Raw genomic sequence first — 18,448 nt, 5'->3', positions numbered from 1 at the left:
ACCTTGTGCATCTGGCTTATGTGGGTCCTGGAGAATTGAACCTGGTTCTTTTGCTTTGTAGGCAAGCACCTTAACTGCTAAGCCATCTTTCTTTTATTTTTTTCTTAAATTTATTTTTATTTTTATTTATTTGACAGAGAGAAAGTGGGAGAGAGAATGGGTATGCCAGAGCCTCCAGCTGCTGCAGACTAACTCCAGACACATGCACCACCTTGTGTATCTGGCTAATGTGGGTCCTGGGGAATTGAACTTGGGTCCTTTGGCTTTGTAGGCAAACGCCTTAATCCCTAAGCCATCCCTCCAGCCCTAAGCCATCTTTCTAGCCCATAGAATTTCCTTTTTTTTTTTTTAAATTTTTTTGTTCATTTTTTATTTTATTTATTTGAGAGCGACAGACATAGAGAGAAAGACAGGTAGAGGGAGAGAGAGAGAATGGGCGCGCCAGGGCTTCCAGCCTCTGCAAACGAACTCCAGACGCGTGTGCCCCCTTGTGCATCTGGCTAACGTGGGACCTGGGGAACTGAGCCTCGAACCGGGGTCCTTAGGCTTCACAGGCAAGCGCTTAACCACTAAGCCATCTCTCCAGCCCGAATTTCCTTTTTTATATAGTTTATTTATTTATTTGAGAGAAAGGCAGAGAGAGAATAGGCATACCAGGGCCTCTAGCCACTGCAAACAAACTCCAGATGCATATGCCCCCTGTGCATCTGACTTACTTGGGTTCTAGGGACTGAACCAAGGTCTTTGAGTTTGCAAGCAAGTACCTTAACCGCTAAGCCAACTCTTCAGTCCAATTTCCTTTTTTGTTAGATACCTAAACATTAGAAATATGTAACATTCTTCTTTATAAAGGGTGTGCTATTGAGAGCTATTTGTTATGAATACTTGTGTGTACAAAGCCCTTAGCAATTAATAAAAAAAATTAACAAAAGAAAGAATACTCAGAAAATGGGCAAAGGCCAGAAAACGAGAAATAAGAATACAGAAGTATGTGGGAAGTCAACCACTCTACTGACCCAAAACTGAAAAGGAATTCCTGATAACAAGAGTCATGCAGAAATAGAGCTTTGTGATAGTAGGTATATAAGGTAGACAACAGTCATTGTTTTTTGTTTTTTTGAGGTAGGGTTTCACTCTAGTCTACATCAGGCTGACCTGAAATTCACTCTGTAGTCTCAGGGTGGCCTTGAACTCATGGTGATGCTCCTACCTTTGCCTCCCAAGTGCTGGGATTAAAGGTGTTGTGCACTACCACACCTGGTACTTTTTTTTTTTTGAGGCAGAGTCTTAAGTATCATAGACTGCATTGAGCTCACTCTAAAACCAAGTATGGTGGTTTGATTCAGGTAACCCCGTAAACTTATGTGTTCTCTTTTTGTTTGTTTGTTTTTCGAGGTAGGGTCTCACTCTGGCCCAGGCTGACATGGAATGCACTATGTAATCTCAGGTGGCCTCAAACTCATGGTGATCCCTACCTCTGCCTCCCAAGTGCTGGAATTAAAGACATGTACCACCATGCACAGTGTGTTTCTTTCTTTCTTTCTTTCTTTCTTTCTTTCTTTCTTTCTTTCTTTCTTTCTTTCTTTCTTTCTTCCTTTTTCTTAAGTTTTGTTATTTTATTCAAGAGAGAGAAAGATGCAGAAAGAGAGAGAATGGGTATACCAGGGCCTTCAACCACCATAAACAAACTCCAGGAGCATGTGCTTGCTTGTGCATCTGGCTTATGTGGGTCCTGAAGAATCAATCCTGGGTCTTTAAGCTTTGCAGGCAAGTGTTTTGCCACTAAGCCATCTCTCTAGCCCAATTTATATGTTCTGAATGCTAGGTCCTCAGCTGGTGGAAATTTGATAATTGGAGCCTTCTGGAGGCAGTGAATTGTTGGGGGCAGGCTTATGGATATTATAGCCAGCTTCCCCTTACCAGTATTTGGCACACTCTTCTGCTGCTATTGTCCACCTGATGTTGGCCAGAAGGTTATGTCTAGCCACTGCTCATTTTATTGTTTTCCCCTGTCAACATGGATCTTCCTCTTGAGTCTGTAAGCCAAAATAGACCCTTTCCTCCCACAAGTTGCTCTTGGTTGGGTGTTTTCTGCCAGCAGTGTGAAGCTGTCTTCAGCACTAAGGATGACCTTGAACTTCACATCCTCCTACCTCTACCTCCCAAGTGCTGGAATTACAGGTATGCATCATGACAGCAGCTTTTATGTGGTGTGGGAATCCAGCTCGGGGCTCTGTGAATGCTAGGCAAGCAGTCTACCAACAGAGCCACATCCACAGCTCCCCAATAAACTCTTAACCATGTGTTCATGGATTCTAGTTAAAGCCCCCTTCTTTCTCTCTCTCTCTCTCTATATATATATATATACATATATATATATGTATGTATATATGTGTGATATATATATATAAAATATATACATGATCTACTGAGAGAGATGGCTCCTTTTGCTTCTCCTTACTCTTTCCATTCCTTCATAACCCAATATTCTATCCTGGGCCTTCATCTTTCCCCTACAACTCCTACACATATCACCTGTATCTTCTCTGGAAACAATGAGCACTTATGGCCAGCCTCCTGGAGTAATACAAGATAGCACATCTGACTCCATAATGAACCCTCCTTAGTTCTTTTGCTTCTGATGTAAAACAACAATAATAGCATCATAAGAAAACCAGCCCAGCACATACAACTTGCCAAAGTCCTCTGGCAAAACCAATCCCTTGGATGTGAATCCCAAGGTTCAAGAGTGTAGCTGGTGAAAGCCATTTATTTAGCAAACATAATTGAGCTGATGTGTGTGTGTTACATATATACATATACATTAGATGCTACTTGACACGCAAATACAAACATAATTAACATATGGCTCCTGTCCTTAGAAAGCTCATGGCTACCCAAATCAGTTAGTCCTTGTCTTTTGTAAAGAACTACACCAAATCTTTTACAGAAAATCACCTGTTTTTGCTAGTGTCAGTAAAGCCCTTTTATAGACCTAGGCACAGCTAACTATACCTAATTTTTAAAAATATTTGTCTTTTAAGCCAAGCGCCACATGTTCTCTCTCATATGTGGATCCTAGCTACAGATGACTGGGCTTCTGCATGAGAATGAAAATACTTAGTAGCAGAGGCCAGTAAGGTAAAAAGGAGACATAAAGGGTAGAGAAAGGAAGGGAGGAGGATACTTAATAGGTTGATATTGTATATATGTAATTACAATGATTGTAATGGGGAGGTAATATGATGGAGAATGGAATTTCAAATGGGAAAGTGTGGGGGTGGGAAGGGAGGGAATTACCATGGGATATATTTTATAATCATGGAAAATGTTAATAAAAATTAAAAAAAATATTTGTCTTTTATTTAATTATTTGCAAGAGAGGGGGGCAATGAATGGGCATACCAGGGCCTCTAGCCACTGCAAATGAACTCCAGACACTTGCACCACTTTGTGCATCTAGCTTTACAATGGGTACTAGGGAATGGAACCTGGGTCCTTTGGCTTTGCCAGCAAGTGCAAGTACCATAACCACTAAGACATCTCTCCAGCCTTATACCTAATTTTTTGAAGCTCAAAAATGGAAACTCATTTCTGAGTGGGTGTGGTAGCACATGCCTTTAATGTAGCAAGCGCACTCTGTAGGCAGAGGTAGGAGGATCGCTGTGTGTTTGAGGCCTGCCTGATACTACATAGTGAATTCTAGGTCAGCCTGGACTAGAAAGAAACTCAGTGGATTCAGTGAAGACATAGTTGAGAAAATGCAACCATTATTGCCTCTCCCCCCCACACCCAGGCTGCCCCTCAAATTCACTATGCAGCCCAGGATGGCTTTGAACTCTATCCAACTGCCTCTGTTTCCCTATGATGGGATTATAGGTGTGCCACATCATTACATATTGAATGATTGCCTCCTTAATGGAAGGAAGCCTCTGTAGAAGCCAGGAATGGTGGTGCAGGCCTTTAATACCAGCACTTGGAGGCAGAGGTAAGAGGATCACCATTGAGTTTGAGGCCACCCTGAGACTACATAGTGCATTCCAGGTCAGCCTGGACTAGAGAGAGACCCTACCTCAAAAAAAAAAAAAAATTTTAAATTAAAATTAGAAGATGGCTATGTAGCTCACTCGGTAGATTGCTTGCCTAGCAAAGCCCTGGGTTCCATCCCAGCACCCCAGAAACCAGACCATCTTAATCCCAACACTAGGGAGGTAGAGGCAGGAGAATCAGAACTTCAAGGCCATCTTCAGCTGTACAGGGAGTACAAGGCTAGCTTGGGCTACATGAGACCCTGTGTCAAATAAATAAAGGTAATAAATATCAATTTATGGTATTTTTTTAAGTATTCAAGAGAAATGGCTTACAAAGCAGGGCCTGGAGAGATGCATTAGTGGTTAAAGGTGCTTGCTTGTAAAGTATGACAGCCCTTCGTTTGATTCCCCAGTATCCATACAAAGAAGCCCGATGCGCAAAGTGCAGCATGTGTCTGGAGTTTGTTTGCAGTGGCAGGAGGTCCTGGTGCACCCATGATTTTCCTTTGTCTTAAATAAATAAATAAATATATATATATTTTTTACAAATAAGTGCAAATTTTATTTATTTTATTTTATTCTAGTTTTATTTTTTCCTGAGGCAGAGTCCCATTCTAGCTCAGGCTGACCTGGAATTCACAATGTAGTCTCAGGGTGGCCTTGAACTCATGGCAATCCTCCTACCTCTGCCTTCCGAGTGCTGGTATTAAAGGCATGCACTACTTATACCTGGCAAACTTTAAAAAAAAATTTAATATTTAATTTAATTAATTTATTTGATAGAGAAAGAGGTAAAGAGAGAGAATGGGCGCACCAGGGCCTCCAGCCACTGCAAATGAACTCCAGACACGTGTGTACCCTTGTGCATCTGGCTAATGTGGGTCCTGGGCAATTGAACCTGGGTCCTTTGGCTTTGCAGGCAAATGCCTTAACTGCTAAGCCATCCCTCCAGCTCCATTTTCTGACCTGGAATTCACTATGTAGTCTCAGGGTGGCCTTGAACTCATAACAATCCTCCTACCTCTGCCTCCCAAGGTGTGTGCCACCACGCCAGCCTTAAAAAATAAATACAATTTAAAACCAAGAATAAAGCAGATTCAGTTTAAGGTACATTCTGAGTAAGGCGTAAGTTTTCTCTCTCATTTCATTTTGCTTTGTTTGGTTAGTTGGTGCTCAGGATCAAACCCAGGCTCCCATATGCTAGGCAAGTAGCCTACTACTGAGCTATGTTCCTAGCCCTAAAACTTTTTCTTTCTTATAATTCACAGTATGGTTAGTGGATATTGGAGCTCCAACCCCAATGAGTTATAGATCTATATTGCCTGGATATTACTCTAAGACTTACTTTCTCCACCTGCAAAGTAAGAATTGTCTCATAGGATTGGTGAGACCTAAATGTACATAAAACACTTAGGCTCACATACAAGGCACTCAGTAAAGCCGGGCATGATGGCGCACTCTAATCTCAGCACCAGGGAGGCAGGTGTAGGAGGATTGCCAAGAGTTTGAGACCACCCTGAGACTACATAGTGAATTCCAGGTCAGCCTGGGCTAGAGTGAAGCCCTACCTCGAAAAACCAAGAAAGGAAAGGAAGAAAGAAAGAACTCAGTAAAAGGTAGTTATGGGGCTGGAGAGATAATGATGAAAGCTCTTGCCTACAAGACCTAAGGACCTAGGTTCCCAGGTTCAATTTCCCAGGACCCACCTAAGCCAGATGCACATGGTGGTGCATGCTTCTGGAGTTTACTTGCAGTGGCTAGAGGCCTGGAGCGCTCATTCTCTCTCTCTAATAAACAAATAAAACATAATAATTTTTTTTTGAGGTAGGGTTTTTCTCTAGCCCAAAATATAAAAAAAAATTTTTTTTAAGCTAGTTAGGATTACTATTTCTGCCTCAAAACCTCCAACTATAAACAGAATTCTGATTTTCGCTGGCTCCCTTTGGAGTAGTCTGGAGTCAAACAGACAGATTAGATGATTTTTCAAGGTTTTTTCCCCCCCCCCCTTCTTTCTTTTTCGCCTTGCCCAGAGGCTTGAGTCGCCACACCTGCAAAGACATTCTTCCTTCTGGTTGCTGCTGCCACCCACCCTGTGGACCTCCCACCTGTGCTAAATGAAGTGCGCTTGCCGGGAGGATGTTACTCAGAACTCAGCGGGTTTGTTTTCTCAAGGGTGGAGGGCGGGAAGAAATCCTGTTGACACAGTTATATAAAGCCTGTCACTCAGTCTTCTGCCTACTACCTCTGTAGACCGTTATGCATATTAAAGAAGGGGGCGGTAAATACAAAAGAAAAATGAGAGAGAGAGAGAGAGAGAGACGCAGAAAGAGAGAGAGAAAGAGAGAACAAATCAGGATGCTTGAGGGAATCCACGTGGTCGCCAATCTGTAACTGATCAGAGCAGCTATACTGAAGCAAAACCTTCGGTGCCTAACGCAAAATATGTTGCAATGGAGAAATCGTCCACAATGGGGTGTCTATGTCCTAACCAGAATCTTGGGGCTACCGTTTAATACCCTCCCCTTGCTCCCACCCTCTTTGCACCTAGTAAACCACGAGATGTAACAACGGAATCTGGTTGTGTGAGTGTGCGCTTTGCAAACCATCTGGGCCCCATCCTGCGCGGTTGGAAGGATGATCGATCCGGGAAAGAGTTCGGGGAGTTGGGGGCTTGCCTGTGTCTCCTCCCTTTCTGCGCGTCCCTCCACCTCCTATCCCTTCGATCGCTCTGCACAAAAGTGTCGCTGTCGGGAAACGTAGGGTTTTCAGCACCAGGAGGCCGTGGACCTCTGGAGGCGTGTAGTACGTCCTCCAGTGGGCAACCTGCTCACTACGACCCTCCCCCCTCCTTCCCAAATTTGTCGCCCCAGGCTGTAATAGTACAATCAGTGAGCAGTAAGGGTGCGGGAGACTAGAAAGGCTTCGTGACCTTCCAGCGAACTCCACCTCGGCTGGGGTGGGGGGTGGGATGGAGGCTACCCCGGGGCTTCAGGCAGTGTATCGATTCCCCCCCCCCCGCCCCCAGCCTCAGCCAACGCAAGTTCTCCTGGCACAGACCCCTCCCTCCGCTCTTGGCTTTCCCATCCTCGCAGGCTTCCTAACGCCTTGCTGGAGGCGCCCTCTCTTATTTCCCGCAATAAAGTAAACCCCGTGGATATTCCTCCCCCGCCCTGTCCCTCCTCCCCCTCCCCCCTCAGTTTGCTAACCCCGCGCCTAGAGCTCGCCGCCGCCGGCGGGCCCCTTCCACCCAGTGTATCATAATGCCCACTGCACTCCTCCTCCCCCTCTCTTAATCAGAAACGTGCTCGCGAGCCCCCCGCCCTCGGCGTGCATACATTAGGGTCTGCTTTGCATGCAGCGGCAGGCTGGGACGCTAGGGAGAAGGGGCGGGGGCGCGTTTGCCCGCCTCTTCCCTCCAGGCCCCGTTAGCCGCCCAGTTTCGTTAGCGGAGCATGCCGTGGCCCTAAAGCCCGGGCTGGGAAAACACAACCCAACTCCTCAGAAGGGCCCGGGAGCCCTCGAGGATACAGTTCTCCAGTGTACAGTGGAGCGAGAAGGTGGCAGAAGACCTGCCACCTGGCTGCGTGCATTTTGGAGAGCGAGCGAGAGCTCCAGCATGAAGATGGGAGGGGCTTCTCCCTTTTATTTTGTAAAGCGCGTTCTCGGTTCACCGAGGGCCTTTCCACTTTGCACCTCGTCAGCCGGACAGCGCTGCTGTTTTGCATGGAGTACAATAGGGCTTTCTGATGCTAGACGCATCCGATCTGGGCTCGGCCCGCTCGCATGCCAGACGAGGCGAGGCGGGAGGAGCAGGCTCCCTGCGCTCCGAGCCCCGCCGTACTGGAAGCTGCTCTCCCGGGCGCTTCGATTTCCCGGCGCGTCCCGGGAACGAGTGTAATCAATCGGCCTCTGGGCTCTCCAGGCTGCGGGCGGCCGGGCTCCCTCCGCCTCCATCCTCCCTTCGTGCTCGCCCCCTCCCCCTCTCCCCGGAACCCGCGCTCCTGCTCCGGGTTCCTGGGCTTCCTTCCCCCTCCTTTTCCCTAGCAATGCCGCTCCCGGAGGGCGGGGCATGCAGTTATCCAGGTTGCCGGGCGGGCGGAGGGGCGCCCGGGCCTCGGCATAGGCGGGCGCTCGCCGGGCGTCGGAGGCGGAGGCTGCGGGCCCGTATGCAGATTGCGGGGCGGGCGGGTGCGGCCCCGCGCTCGGCATAGGCGCCCGCAGGCTGAGCGCGGCCGGGCGGCGCCGAGCGGGTTAGGCAGGTTCCGGGGCCGCCGGCCCCCCCTCCGCCTCCCCGCCCCCCTGTGTTGTCGCCTCTCCCTCTCGCTGCTTCACTTCACGGGGCGAACATGGCGCACAGCTGTCGGTGGCGCTTCCCCGCCCGGCCCGGGACCACCGGGGGCGGTGGCGGCGGGGGGCGCCGGGGCCTAGGGGGCGCCCCGCGGCAACGAGTCCCGGCCCTGCTGCTTCCCCCCGGGCCTCCGGCCGGCACTGGCGGCCCCGGGGCGCCCCCCTCCCCCCCGGCTGTGGCGGCCGCGGCGGCGGCGGCGGCGGCGGCGGCGGCAGCGGCGGCGGCGGGAAGCAGCGGGGCCGGGGTTCCAGGGGGAGCGGCCGCCGCCTCAGCAGCCTCCTCGTCGTCCGCCTCGTCCTCGTCTTCGTCATCGTCCTCTGCCTCTTCGGGGCCGGCCCTGCTCCGGGTGGGCCCGGGCTTCGACGCGGCGCTGCAGGTCTCGGCCGCCATCGGCACCAACCTGCGCCGGTTCCGGGCCGTGTTCGGGGAGAGCGGCGGGGGAGGCGGCAGCGGAGAGGTAAGGGGGGCGCGAGGGAACCCCCCAGGTCCGGGGTCTCGACCCTCTGCGGAGCCCCTCCCCCATCCGGGGCTGAGGAGCATCCCAATTCTGGAACCATCCCGGGGTCCCTGCGCCGGGGCCAATGGCTCTCTCGCCCTGGGACTCCTGTGCAGTGCTGCAAACCCCCCCGGCGCCCCTACCCCGCGCTTCAGACCCATCGGGCGAAGGGCGTTTGCGCCCGCCTTCTTCCCCTGGACCCTTCCCCAAATCCCTTGACACAGACCCCCTTGCGGGGGTTTCCCATCTTGGGACTGAACCCCTCCTCCCTTTTACAGATTACCTCATCCGAGCCAGATTCCTCTCCCCCCTCCCTGCCAGAGACCTGATCCTGCCACATCCCCGCCTCCCTCGCCGGGCAGATGTGACTCCCCAGGGCAGTCTTCCTCTCGGACATCTCTCGGGTGGTGGCTTCATCCAGGGCCGCGTTCTTCTCTTGGCCCTTGGGGAATACAGGTTCCCCTCCGGCACCTTGCTTTCGCAAACCTAACGAGCCCTCACCCCATCCCCTGGTCAGGTCCTCACCTTGCCAGCCACTCCCCCTTCTCTCATCTCCACTCCCAGCCCACTCCCACCTCCAGCACCGCGGTGCGCCTCGTCCCGCCCTACCCCTCGGGAAACCTTTCCACTCCACCTTGCCTGTCTCACCTCCTTCCCTGCGAAGATAACGGTGCGCTCTTCCTGCAGCGGTCTCTCCCCATCGTGGGGGCTTGCAGTTCCTAGGCTTCCTAGGCTGCGGTGGCAGGAATTCAGCCTCATTTTACCTTAATCTTTTCGATTGAAGGCTCAGTGGCGTGGTGGAGGGGGAAAGAGTCTACTGTCCCCAGGCTTGGAGCAGGGCTTTTCCCTGGAGAGAAGCAGGCTTTCCCCGTGGGGAAAGGGGGCCCCCGCGAGGGGTGTTTGCTGGGGGGACTTGGGCAGCGTCCTCCCGTGAGAAGCAGATGCTCCGCTTACTCCAACCCACTACGCCTGAGAGCTTACGTTCTCTAGCCCTACCTCCCCTGCCCTTCTCCTTCTCTGTCATTTCATTATTGACCCACCTTTGCCTAGGCCAGTCCTGGGGCTTGGAAGGGGGGTGAGGGAAAGCTAGGCTGAGGTGAAGAGAATAGATCGTTTCATTTCACTGTGGTGGTGATGCTGGTTGTTTTGGGTTGGGAGAAAAAGGATTGTGAAGTAAAGTTGGTCTTTAGAAGGAGGAATTGAGGTTATCTGTGATTCCTGTAGGAAACTCAAGGTGGGTGAACCTTTAAGAGTTTTTGCCCCTTCCCCAGTAGCCTGCGGTTGAGAACTGGGGTGCCTTGGTAAAGGTTATTCTGCCTCCTTCAGGGGAAAGGAAAGTTGCCCTGGGAGGGGAAGTTGAGTTCAGGTTCAGCCAGTGGCGTTGCGCATTTGTTTTCCATTGGATGCAGTAGGGGCAGTTTGAATCGCAGGGGAGAGAGGCGGGGAGAATGGGATGGGGGATGCTAACAGGAGGAAGAGCAGCTGCTAGGGGTTGAAGCGAAGGGGTGGGGGTACGGGGGTTGCTTCTGTGGAGTGCTCTTGATTGAAACAGAAAGGGAAAGATAACAACCAGCCGTTTCCTGCGTGCTTGCTCTGCCCTGCCGTTGGTGCGCACAAAATATACTGGCAACCCCCTTGTGGCCCATTGTGCCCTGCACCCCTTTAGATTAACCAAAAGATCCGGGAAAGATGAGGGAGGAGATCCCAGGGACCCCAGCCTCTCCTTTCAAGGAGCTGGCATTTTTTTTAGTTCTTAGGCTTCCTGCCTCCGTTTTAAAATTGTTTCTAAGGCAGCTTGATCTGGAGACTGACAACCCGCCTTCTGACAGAGCTGGGAGGACATGATGGGGGCGTGTTCCTCGCTATATAGCTAGCTGCAGCGTCCCCTTTCCCTGCCTCTGCTCTGTCTCCACCTCCTTTTCCCAGCCTTCAGAAGGCAGCTGCAGTCAGCAGGCATGTTCGAGACTATGTATTGGTTGCTATAGATTATTATTTTTTTGAAAGGCCAATTCTGTATTTTTTTAAGCTAACAACACAGATCCCATGTAGTTGGAGAACCAAAGGCCTCATACATGACAAAAAGACTGAACTGTTCAGGTTACTTGCGTGGAGTTGGTGCTTAAATGTGAGTTGATTTTGCTTTTCTAAAAGATAGAGCAGCGAGAAGAAAGTCTTCCTAACATTGACATTTTATTTACCTGCCTACTTACCTGGTTATATGTAGATTTTTAACCCCATTATATATTTGAGTATAATGAGAAAGTCTATTAGGAGAAGTTTGTCTGCTTTAAAGGGACCCCAAAGAAGCATGGTCTTGGTGTTGGGCATGCTTATTATGTATTTTGTATTGAAGGATCAAGTGTTCCTGCTCCAAATGTTGTTAGCATATATTCAAAAGCAAGTTTTATGCTGACAGCTTCCAATTATAGCTTTTCAAGAGACTGGTTAGAAAGACACCTGGATTCAGGGACCTAATGTCTGGGCACCAGAATATTTTATGTGTTGGTCTTTGACAAATCACCTTTAATCAGTTGCTAACTTTTTTTTTCTTTCTTTTTTTGGGGAGGTGTTTTGAGGCAGGGTCTCACTCTAGTCCAGGCTGACCTGGAATTTACTATGTAGTCTCAAGCTGGTTTCTATCTCATGATGATCCTCCTACCTCTGCCTCCACGTGCTGCAATTAAAGTTGTGCACCACCACTCCCCGCTAACCCTTTCTTGTCTATTGACATGATGAGATGATTGTAAGCTAGTGTTTTATTTTGCCTTGACAGTAGTTTATACTGTAAAGCTTGTCAAGGATTTGGATATTACATATAAGATTAAAACTTTTACCTAAACAGTCATTGCTACTTCATTGTGAGAAGAGTGGTTGATTCTTTGTGTTAAACTTCATTGTTTGTTTATTTATTTGTTTATTTTTCCCTGAGCTGGACTTGAATGAAGTGTCAGTAAGATTTTCAATGTGATAGTTAGAGGCCAACTCCTATGGGTTGATGGTATGTGGTGTTAGTGACAAACCAGAGGTAAGGCTCTTCCCTGACTTGATTGTTTTCAACATAGAAATCAAGCATTTTGTTATATAGTCTTAGTCCTACACATCTATGATAAAGGGAAATTTAGGGTTCATGCTGGGCTGACATACTTCCAGACTCCTAAAAGTTCACAGAACCTCACACTGTCATCCTGTCAGGATTCCTGAAAAAAATGCTTTTTTAACCCCAGATGATTTTAACCTCTTCAAACTGTGGTTTGCTTTAAGTGTATAATGATTAAAAGTTGCCTGTAAAAACGATGTCAATTTGGAAAGCTAGGTGACAGAACTTCTAGAACACCATGTTGGAATTCTGTCAGCCATAGGGGACTTGGCCTTCTCTGCTATTGGTTCTTTACTTTGCTTGTGTTTACTGTCTCTCTGGTAACAGCTACATACATGTAGGAGTTTCTTGGGACCACATTCTATTAGAATGCGATTATTTAAAAAAATATTCAGATGTTGCTGATCTCTTATTTGGGCTGTGTGACAATTAGGAAGCAGACTGAAGCTTTGTTTTATTGTGCACTATAGGAAATCTCAGAGGTCTGTTTTTTTGCCTTCCCATTTAATAGCGTCAGTGTCGAATCCTAAGGTCTGTCTTAGGGGATGTCCATGTTACTATGCTTTGCTGTGTAAATAAACAGCAATAATAAGCAGCTGCTTTCTAGAACTTGGGCTGTTTTAATATAAACCTAAGAAATAGATTATCATTCTTTATAACCCCTCAAAATGTTAAAAGATGTTATTCTTGATCATAACATTGCAAACTTCAACTATATATGATATTGAAGCTAAACTGCAATACTGGTATGCATTTGTTTTTATCTGAAATTTTAGTTCAGTTCATGTAGACTGAGGCAAGCTTTTGGGTTGGTTTAGAAAACATGGTAGGGCTAGAGAGATGGCTTAGTGGTTAAGGCACTTGCCTGCAAAGCCAAAGGACCCAGGTTCAATTCCCCAAGTACCCACATAAGCCAGATGTACAAGGTGGCACATGCGTCAAGTTCATTTGTAGTGGTTGGAGGCCGTGGCATGCCCATTCTCTCTTTCTCTCAAATTAATAAATAAATGGAAAACATGGTAGATAGTAGTCCTTTATTCACATGGATGCTGGTGCCCATAATTTTTTTTTAATGTTAACCAAATATATGTACCAAGAGAGAGTTGTGGCTTCTTCATTGCTTTCAGAGCTAATCCTGAGCTTGGCAGAATGCATAAATAAAGCTGAGAACACAGTAGTTGTGGTGTGGACTCTCGTCTTATTTCACCTGTCACTGGCCAGTTAGGACACATTGGGCAATTGACTTGTTTTTAATCTTTTTTTGAGGTAGGATCTCTAGACCAGGCTGACCTGACATTGATTCTGTAGTCCGAGGCAGGCCTTGAACTATAGCTATATTCTACCTCTGCTTCCCAAGTGCTGGGATGACTTTTTAAAAAATTTTTTATTTGTATTTTTATTTATTTATTTGAGACTGAGAGAAAGAAGCAGAGAGGGAGGGAAGAAGGGAGGGAGAGGAGGGAGGGAATGAGAATGGGCACGCCAGGGCCTCTATCCATTGCAAATGAACTCCAGATGCACGTGCCACCTTGTATATCTGGCGTACGTGTGTCCTGAAGAATTGAACCTAGGTCCTTTGGCTTTGCAGGCAAGCACCTGAACCGCTAAGCCATCTCTCCAGCCCTTTTGTTTTTTGAGGTATAGGGTCTTGCTCTAGTCCAGGCTGACCTGAAATTCGCTGTTTAGTCTCAGGGTGGCCACAAACTAATGGCAATCTTCCTTCTCTGCCTCCTGAGTGCTGGGTTTAAAGGCATGTGCCACAACTCCTGTCCAGCCTGACTTTTAAAAAAAGTATATTTTTACTTATTTGCAAGCAGAGAGAGAGTGAAGGAATAGGTTCACCAGGGCCTCTAGCCATTGTAAATGAACTCCACATGCATGCACCACTTGGTGCATCGGACTTTACAAGGGTACTGGGGAATCAAACTCAGGTCGTAAGGCTTTGTAGACATGCACCTTAACAACTGGGCTACCTCTCCATACTCGACTTTTTCTTTTTTCCTTTTTGTTTTTGAGGTAGGGTCTCCCTGTAGCTCAGGCTGACCTAGAATTCATTATGTATTCTCATGGTGGCCTTGAACTCAAAGCAATCCTCCTATTTCTGCCTCCTGAGTGCTGGGATTAAAGTTTGTGTACTAAATAGCTTACAATTTTTTTCTCTTCTATTACTCTATTCCTTTCTATTATATTAAACTTTAAAAAATATATTTTATTATTTGAGAGAGACAGAGAGAGAGAGAAAGAGAGAATGGGTGTGCCAGGGCCTCCAGCCACTGCAGACGAAATCCAAATGCATGCACCCCCTTGTGCATCTGACTTACCTGGGTCCTGGGGAATCGAACTGGGATCCTTTGGCTTTTCAGGCAAACACCTTAACTGCTAAGCCATCTCTCCAGCCCACATTATATTAAACTTTTGGTCAAATCAGTTTTTTTTTTTTTAAAGTAGGGTCTTACTTTGTAGCCATGGCTGGCTTGGGACTCCCTATGTAGAACAGGCTAGCCTTGAACTTGAGGCAGTCTTTCTAAATCCTACCACATGCCGGGATTGCAGGTATGCCCCATGACACCTAGCTCAGAATTTTGTTTCATTTTGTCTTTTGAGACAGCAGCTCACTTTGTATCCCAGACTGACCTTGAATTTACAGTCCTTCTTTCTCAGTCTTTTAGGATTATAGGTGTGGATCAGCACACTTGAGCTCCAGTCCAGGATTTCTTCTGATTTTTTTAAAAATTCTTATCCATTTATTTGAGAGGGTGAGAGAGGGAAAGAGGCAGAGAGAAACAGAGAGAGAGAGAGAGAATGGGCGTGCCAGGGCCTTTAGCCACTGAGAACGAACTCTAGATGCATGCACCACTTTGTGCATCTGGTTTATGTGGGTCCTGGGTAATCGAGCCAAGGTCCTTTGGCTTTGCAGGCAAACGCCTTACTAAGCCATCTCTCCAGCCCCCTTATTCTGAATTTATCTCGAGCAAGAGTCAGAGTATTCAGTGACTTTTGATAACAGATTGTACACGCCCCCCCCCACCTCCGGCCAGGTAGGGTCTCACTCTAGCCCAGGCTGACCTGGAATTCACTATGTAGCCTCAGAATGGCCCAGAACTCAGCCATCCTTCTATCTTTGCCTCCTACCTTTGCTGCAAATGAACTCTAGACACATGCGCCACCTTGTGGTTTACATGGGTCCTAGGGAATCGAACTTGGGTCCTTTGGCTTTGTAGACAGACAAGTGCCTTAACTGCTAAGCCATCTCTCCAGCCCTGAAGATACAATTTTTTAAAAATCATTTCTTTAAGAGTGAAAGTATGTGTATGAGAGTATGAATGAGTATGGTGTGCCAGGGCCTCTTACTAGTGCAAACTCCATAAACACATTCATCACATTGTACATGCATCTGGCTTTACATGGGTACTAGGGAATTTGAACCCTGGCCTCCAGACTTTGCAAGCAAGTTTGACTACTAAACCATCTACTTAGCCCAGGATAAAATTAAAAATATGTAGATTTGAGAGAGGGAAAGACAGACAGAATGTTCATTACCAGAGCCTCTAGCCACTGTAAAGTCCAGATGCATGTACTACCTTTTGCATTTAGCTTTATGTGGGTACTGGGGAATTGAACCTGTGTCTTTTGGTTTTGCAGGCAAGTGCCTTAACCACTAAGCCATCTCCCAGCTCCCAAGATACAATTTTATATGTATTTCTAAGAATGTGTAGAAGCCATCATCATCTAGTGTTTAGAGGATCTCTTGTTTGGCTATAATTATTTTTATTGTTGTAGTTTATTTTATTTTTTTTTTCCGTTTTTTTGAGGTAGAGTCTCACTCTAGCCCAGGCTGACCTGGAATTCACTATGTAGTCTTAGGGTGGTCTTAAACTCACGAAGATCCTCCTATCTGTGCCTCCCATTTGCTGGGATTAAATGTGTGTGCCACCATGCCAGACCTTTGTTGTAGTTTCTTTTTCTTTCTTCTTCTTTTTTTTTTTTTTTAATTTTTTTTGTTGTTGTTCATTTTTTATTTATTTATTTGAGAGTGACAGACATAGGGAGAAAGACAGATAGAGGGAGAGAGAGAGAATGGCGCGCTAGGGCTTCCAGCCTCTGCAAATGAACTCCAGACACGTGTGCCCCCTTGTACATCTGGCTAACATGGGACCTGGGGAACCGAGCCTCGAACCGGGGTCCTTAGGCTTCACAGGCAAGCGCTTAACCGCTAAGCCATCTCTCCAGCCCTCTTCTTTTTTTTTTTAGTGTTTTTTTTTTTTATTGACAACTTCTATACTTACAGACAATAAACCATGATAATTCCCTCCCCCCCTTTTCCCTTTACAACTTGCAGTTTCTTGGCTATCCTAAAAGTAAGTTATTTTCTGCATAGATGGTATGCTTCTTTTAAATAAAATGAAAAATGAACTTTGTTATTTATTTATTTATTTGAGAGTATTAGAGAGAGAGAGAGAGAATGGGCATGCCAGGGCCTTCCAGCCACTGCAAACGAACTCCAGAGGCTTGGCCCCCTTGTGCATCTGGCTAACATGGGTCCTGGGAAATGGAGCCTTGAACCCGGGTCCTTGGGCTTCACAGGCAAGTGCTTAACCGTGAAGCCATCTCTCCAGCCCAAAAATGAACTTTTAAATTAAATGAAAAATCCAGTTAATCAGTGTATTTATAAATCCAAAGTAATAGTTTCTTCTTTGAGGGGAGGAGTTGTTAATATGTTCAGAAGAAGTATTTAGGTTTGTATTGAGTGAACATTTGAAATGCAGTCTTTAGAATTTTTTGTCTCTCACTGAACACCATATTCTATGCCCCCACCTTTCCCTTCTATTTACATATCTTAAGGCACATTCTTGTGGAGGAAATGACTCACAAAATAGTGATTTACCTTCTGATTGGAAGTTATAAGAATATGCTCCTATTTTGACTTGTCTCTTCTCACCTTGGAGCTGTCTTTCCAGTGAGCACTTGTGCATTCTGTACCCATTGCCTCCTCTGCCCTGTGGCTAGAGGGCGGCAGCAGTACTTTTTGCCTGCTCAGAAGCATACCAAACTGCGGTGCCTCTCTCTGTTGGAGACTTGCTGTGTTGTAATTGTAGGGCTCCTAATTGAGAGCTTTTTGTGCCTGCCCACATTCCTCTAATGTTGGCTCAGAACTTCAACATCCTTCTAGCGCTTAACTGAAGGCCTTCAATCAGGTCTTTTGTGAATTTGTTGTCTGTTCATTCTTCTGCTAAGGTAGAGAGAGAGCCCAGTGGCTTGGGTTTTGAGAAATGAGAAGCTTGGTGACTATCACTGCATTACAGGTACCTAACCGAGAATTGCTGGGATGGAACCATGCTTTGTTTGCATATGTTATTTTTAGGGATTAAGACAGGTTAAATTACTAATGAGTCTGGCATGATGCACCTATATTTCAATCAGATTTTTAACCCTCTAGGCACTGGTAGGAAAGGATGCTAGAGTTCTACAGTTTTGAAGTACTTGATTGGATCTTATCAAGACTTGAAGAATAAAGTTTTAGGGATTAAATGACAAATTTGTGATTGTTTGGTGGACTGGCAGATTGTGAAATCAAAGCAATCTCATGAAATTTTTAATTGTTCCTATCTTTTTTTTTTTCTTCCCCAAGGTAGAGACTCACTGTAGCCCAGGCTGACTTAGAAGTCATTCTGTAGTCTCAGGCTGGCCTCAAACTCACAGTGACCCTCTTTCTTCTGCTTCCTGAGTGCTGGGGTTATAAGCATGCACCACCACACCTGACCTTGCTCCTAAATTTTTTTTTTTTTGAGGGGGACCAGATAGAAAGAGACAAAGTGGGCATGCCAGGGCTTCTAGCCACTGCAAACAAACTCCAGACATGTGTCACCTTGTACATATGGTGTTATGTGGATACCGCAGAATTGAACTCTAGTCCTTAGGTTTTGAAGGCGAGCCACCTCTCCAGCCCTTGCTCCTAAATTTTATCAAGATTTGAAACAGACTGAATAAAATTAGCTTTCAGATTTGAATTAACTTTTTTTTTGAAGTAGGGTCTCACTGTAGTTCAGGCTGCCCTGAAATTCACTATGGAGTCTCAGGGTGGCCTCGAACTCACGACAGTCCTTCTACCTCTGCCTCCTGAGTGCTAGGATTAAAGGCATGTGCCACCATGCCCAGCCTGAAATTAACTTTTTTTTTTTTTTTTAATATTATTTGAGAGACAGAGAGAAGCAGAAAGAGAATGGGCTCACCATGGCCTCCAGACACTGCAAACAAACTCCAGACACATGTACCACCTTGTGCATCTGGCTAACGTGGATCCTGGGGAATTGAACCTAAATCTTTTGGCTTTACAGGCAAGTGCCTTAACTGTTAAACCATCTCTCCAGCCCTTGAAATTAATTTTTTTTTTTTTTTTTTTTTTTTTGGTTTTTTGATGTAGGGTCTCACTCTAGCCCAGGCTGACCTGAAATTCACTATGGAGTCTCAAGGTGGCC

At 46.7% G+C, this 18,448-nt stretch overlaps 1 protein-coding gene across 6 annotated transcripts in view; it reads left to right on the top strand.

Moving 5' to 3' along the window:
- The first annotated feature begins 8,377 nt into the window (after nt 1-8,377).
- Kmt2a (lysine methyltransferase 2A) overlaps nt 8,378-18,448 on the top strand; it is a 115,048-nt gene continuing 104,977 nt past the window's right edge. For all 6 annotated transcript variants that reach the window (XM_045145368.1, XM_045145367.1, XM_045145364.1 and 3 more), the window contains exon 1: nt 8,378-8,836. In XM_045145368.1, the coding sequence (XP_045001303.1) occupies nt 8,378-8,836 (459 nt within the window). The remainder of the gene's footprint in view (nt 8,837-18,448) is intronic.

Source organism: Jaculus jaculus, chromosome 3 (genome assembly GCF_020740685.1).
Source record: "Jaculus jaculus isolate mJacJac1 chromosome 3, mJacJac1.mat.Y.cur, whole genome shotgun sequence".
Taxonomy (NCBI): Eukaryota; Metazoa; Chordata; class Mammalia; order Rodentia; family Dipodidae; genus Jaculus; species Jaculus jaculus.
The sequence above is the reverse complement of the archived record's forward strand: the minus strand, read 5'-3'. Positions and strand labels throughout refer to the sequence as shown.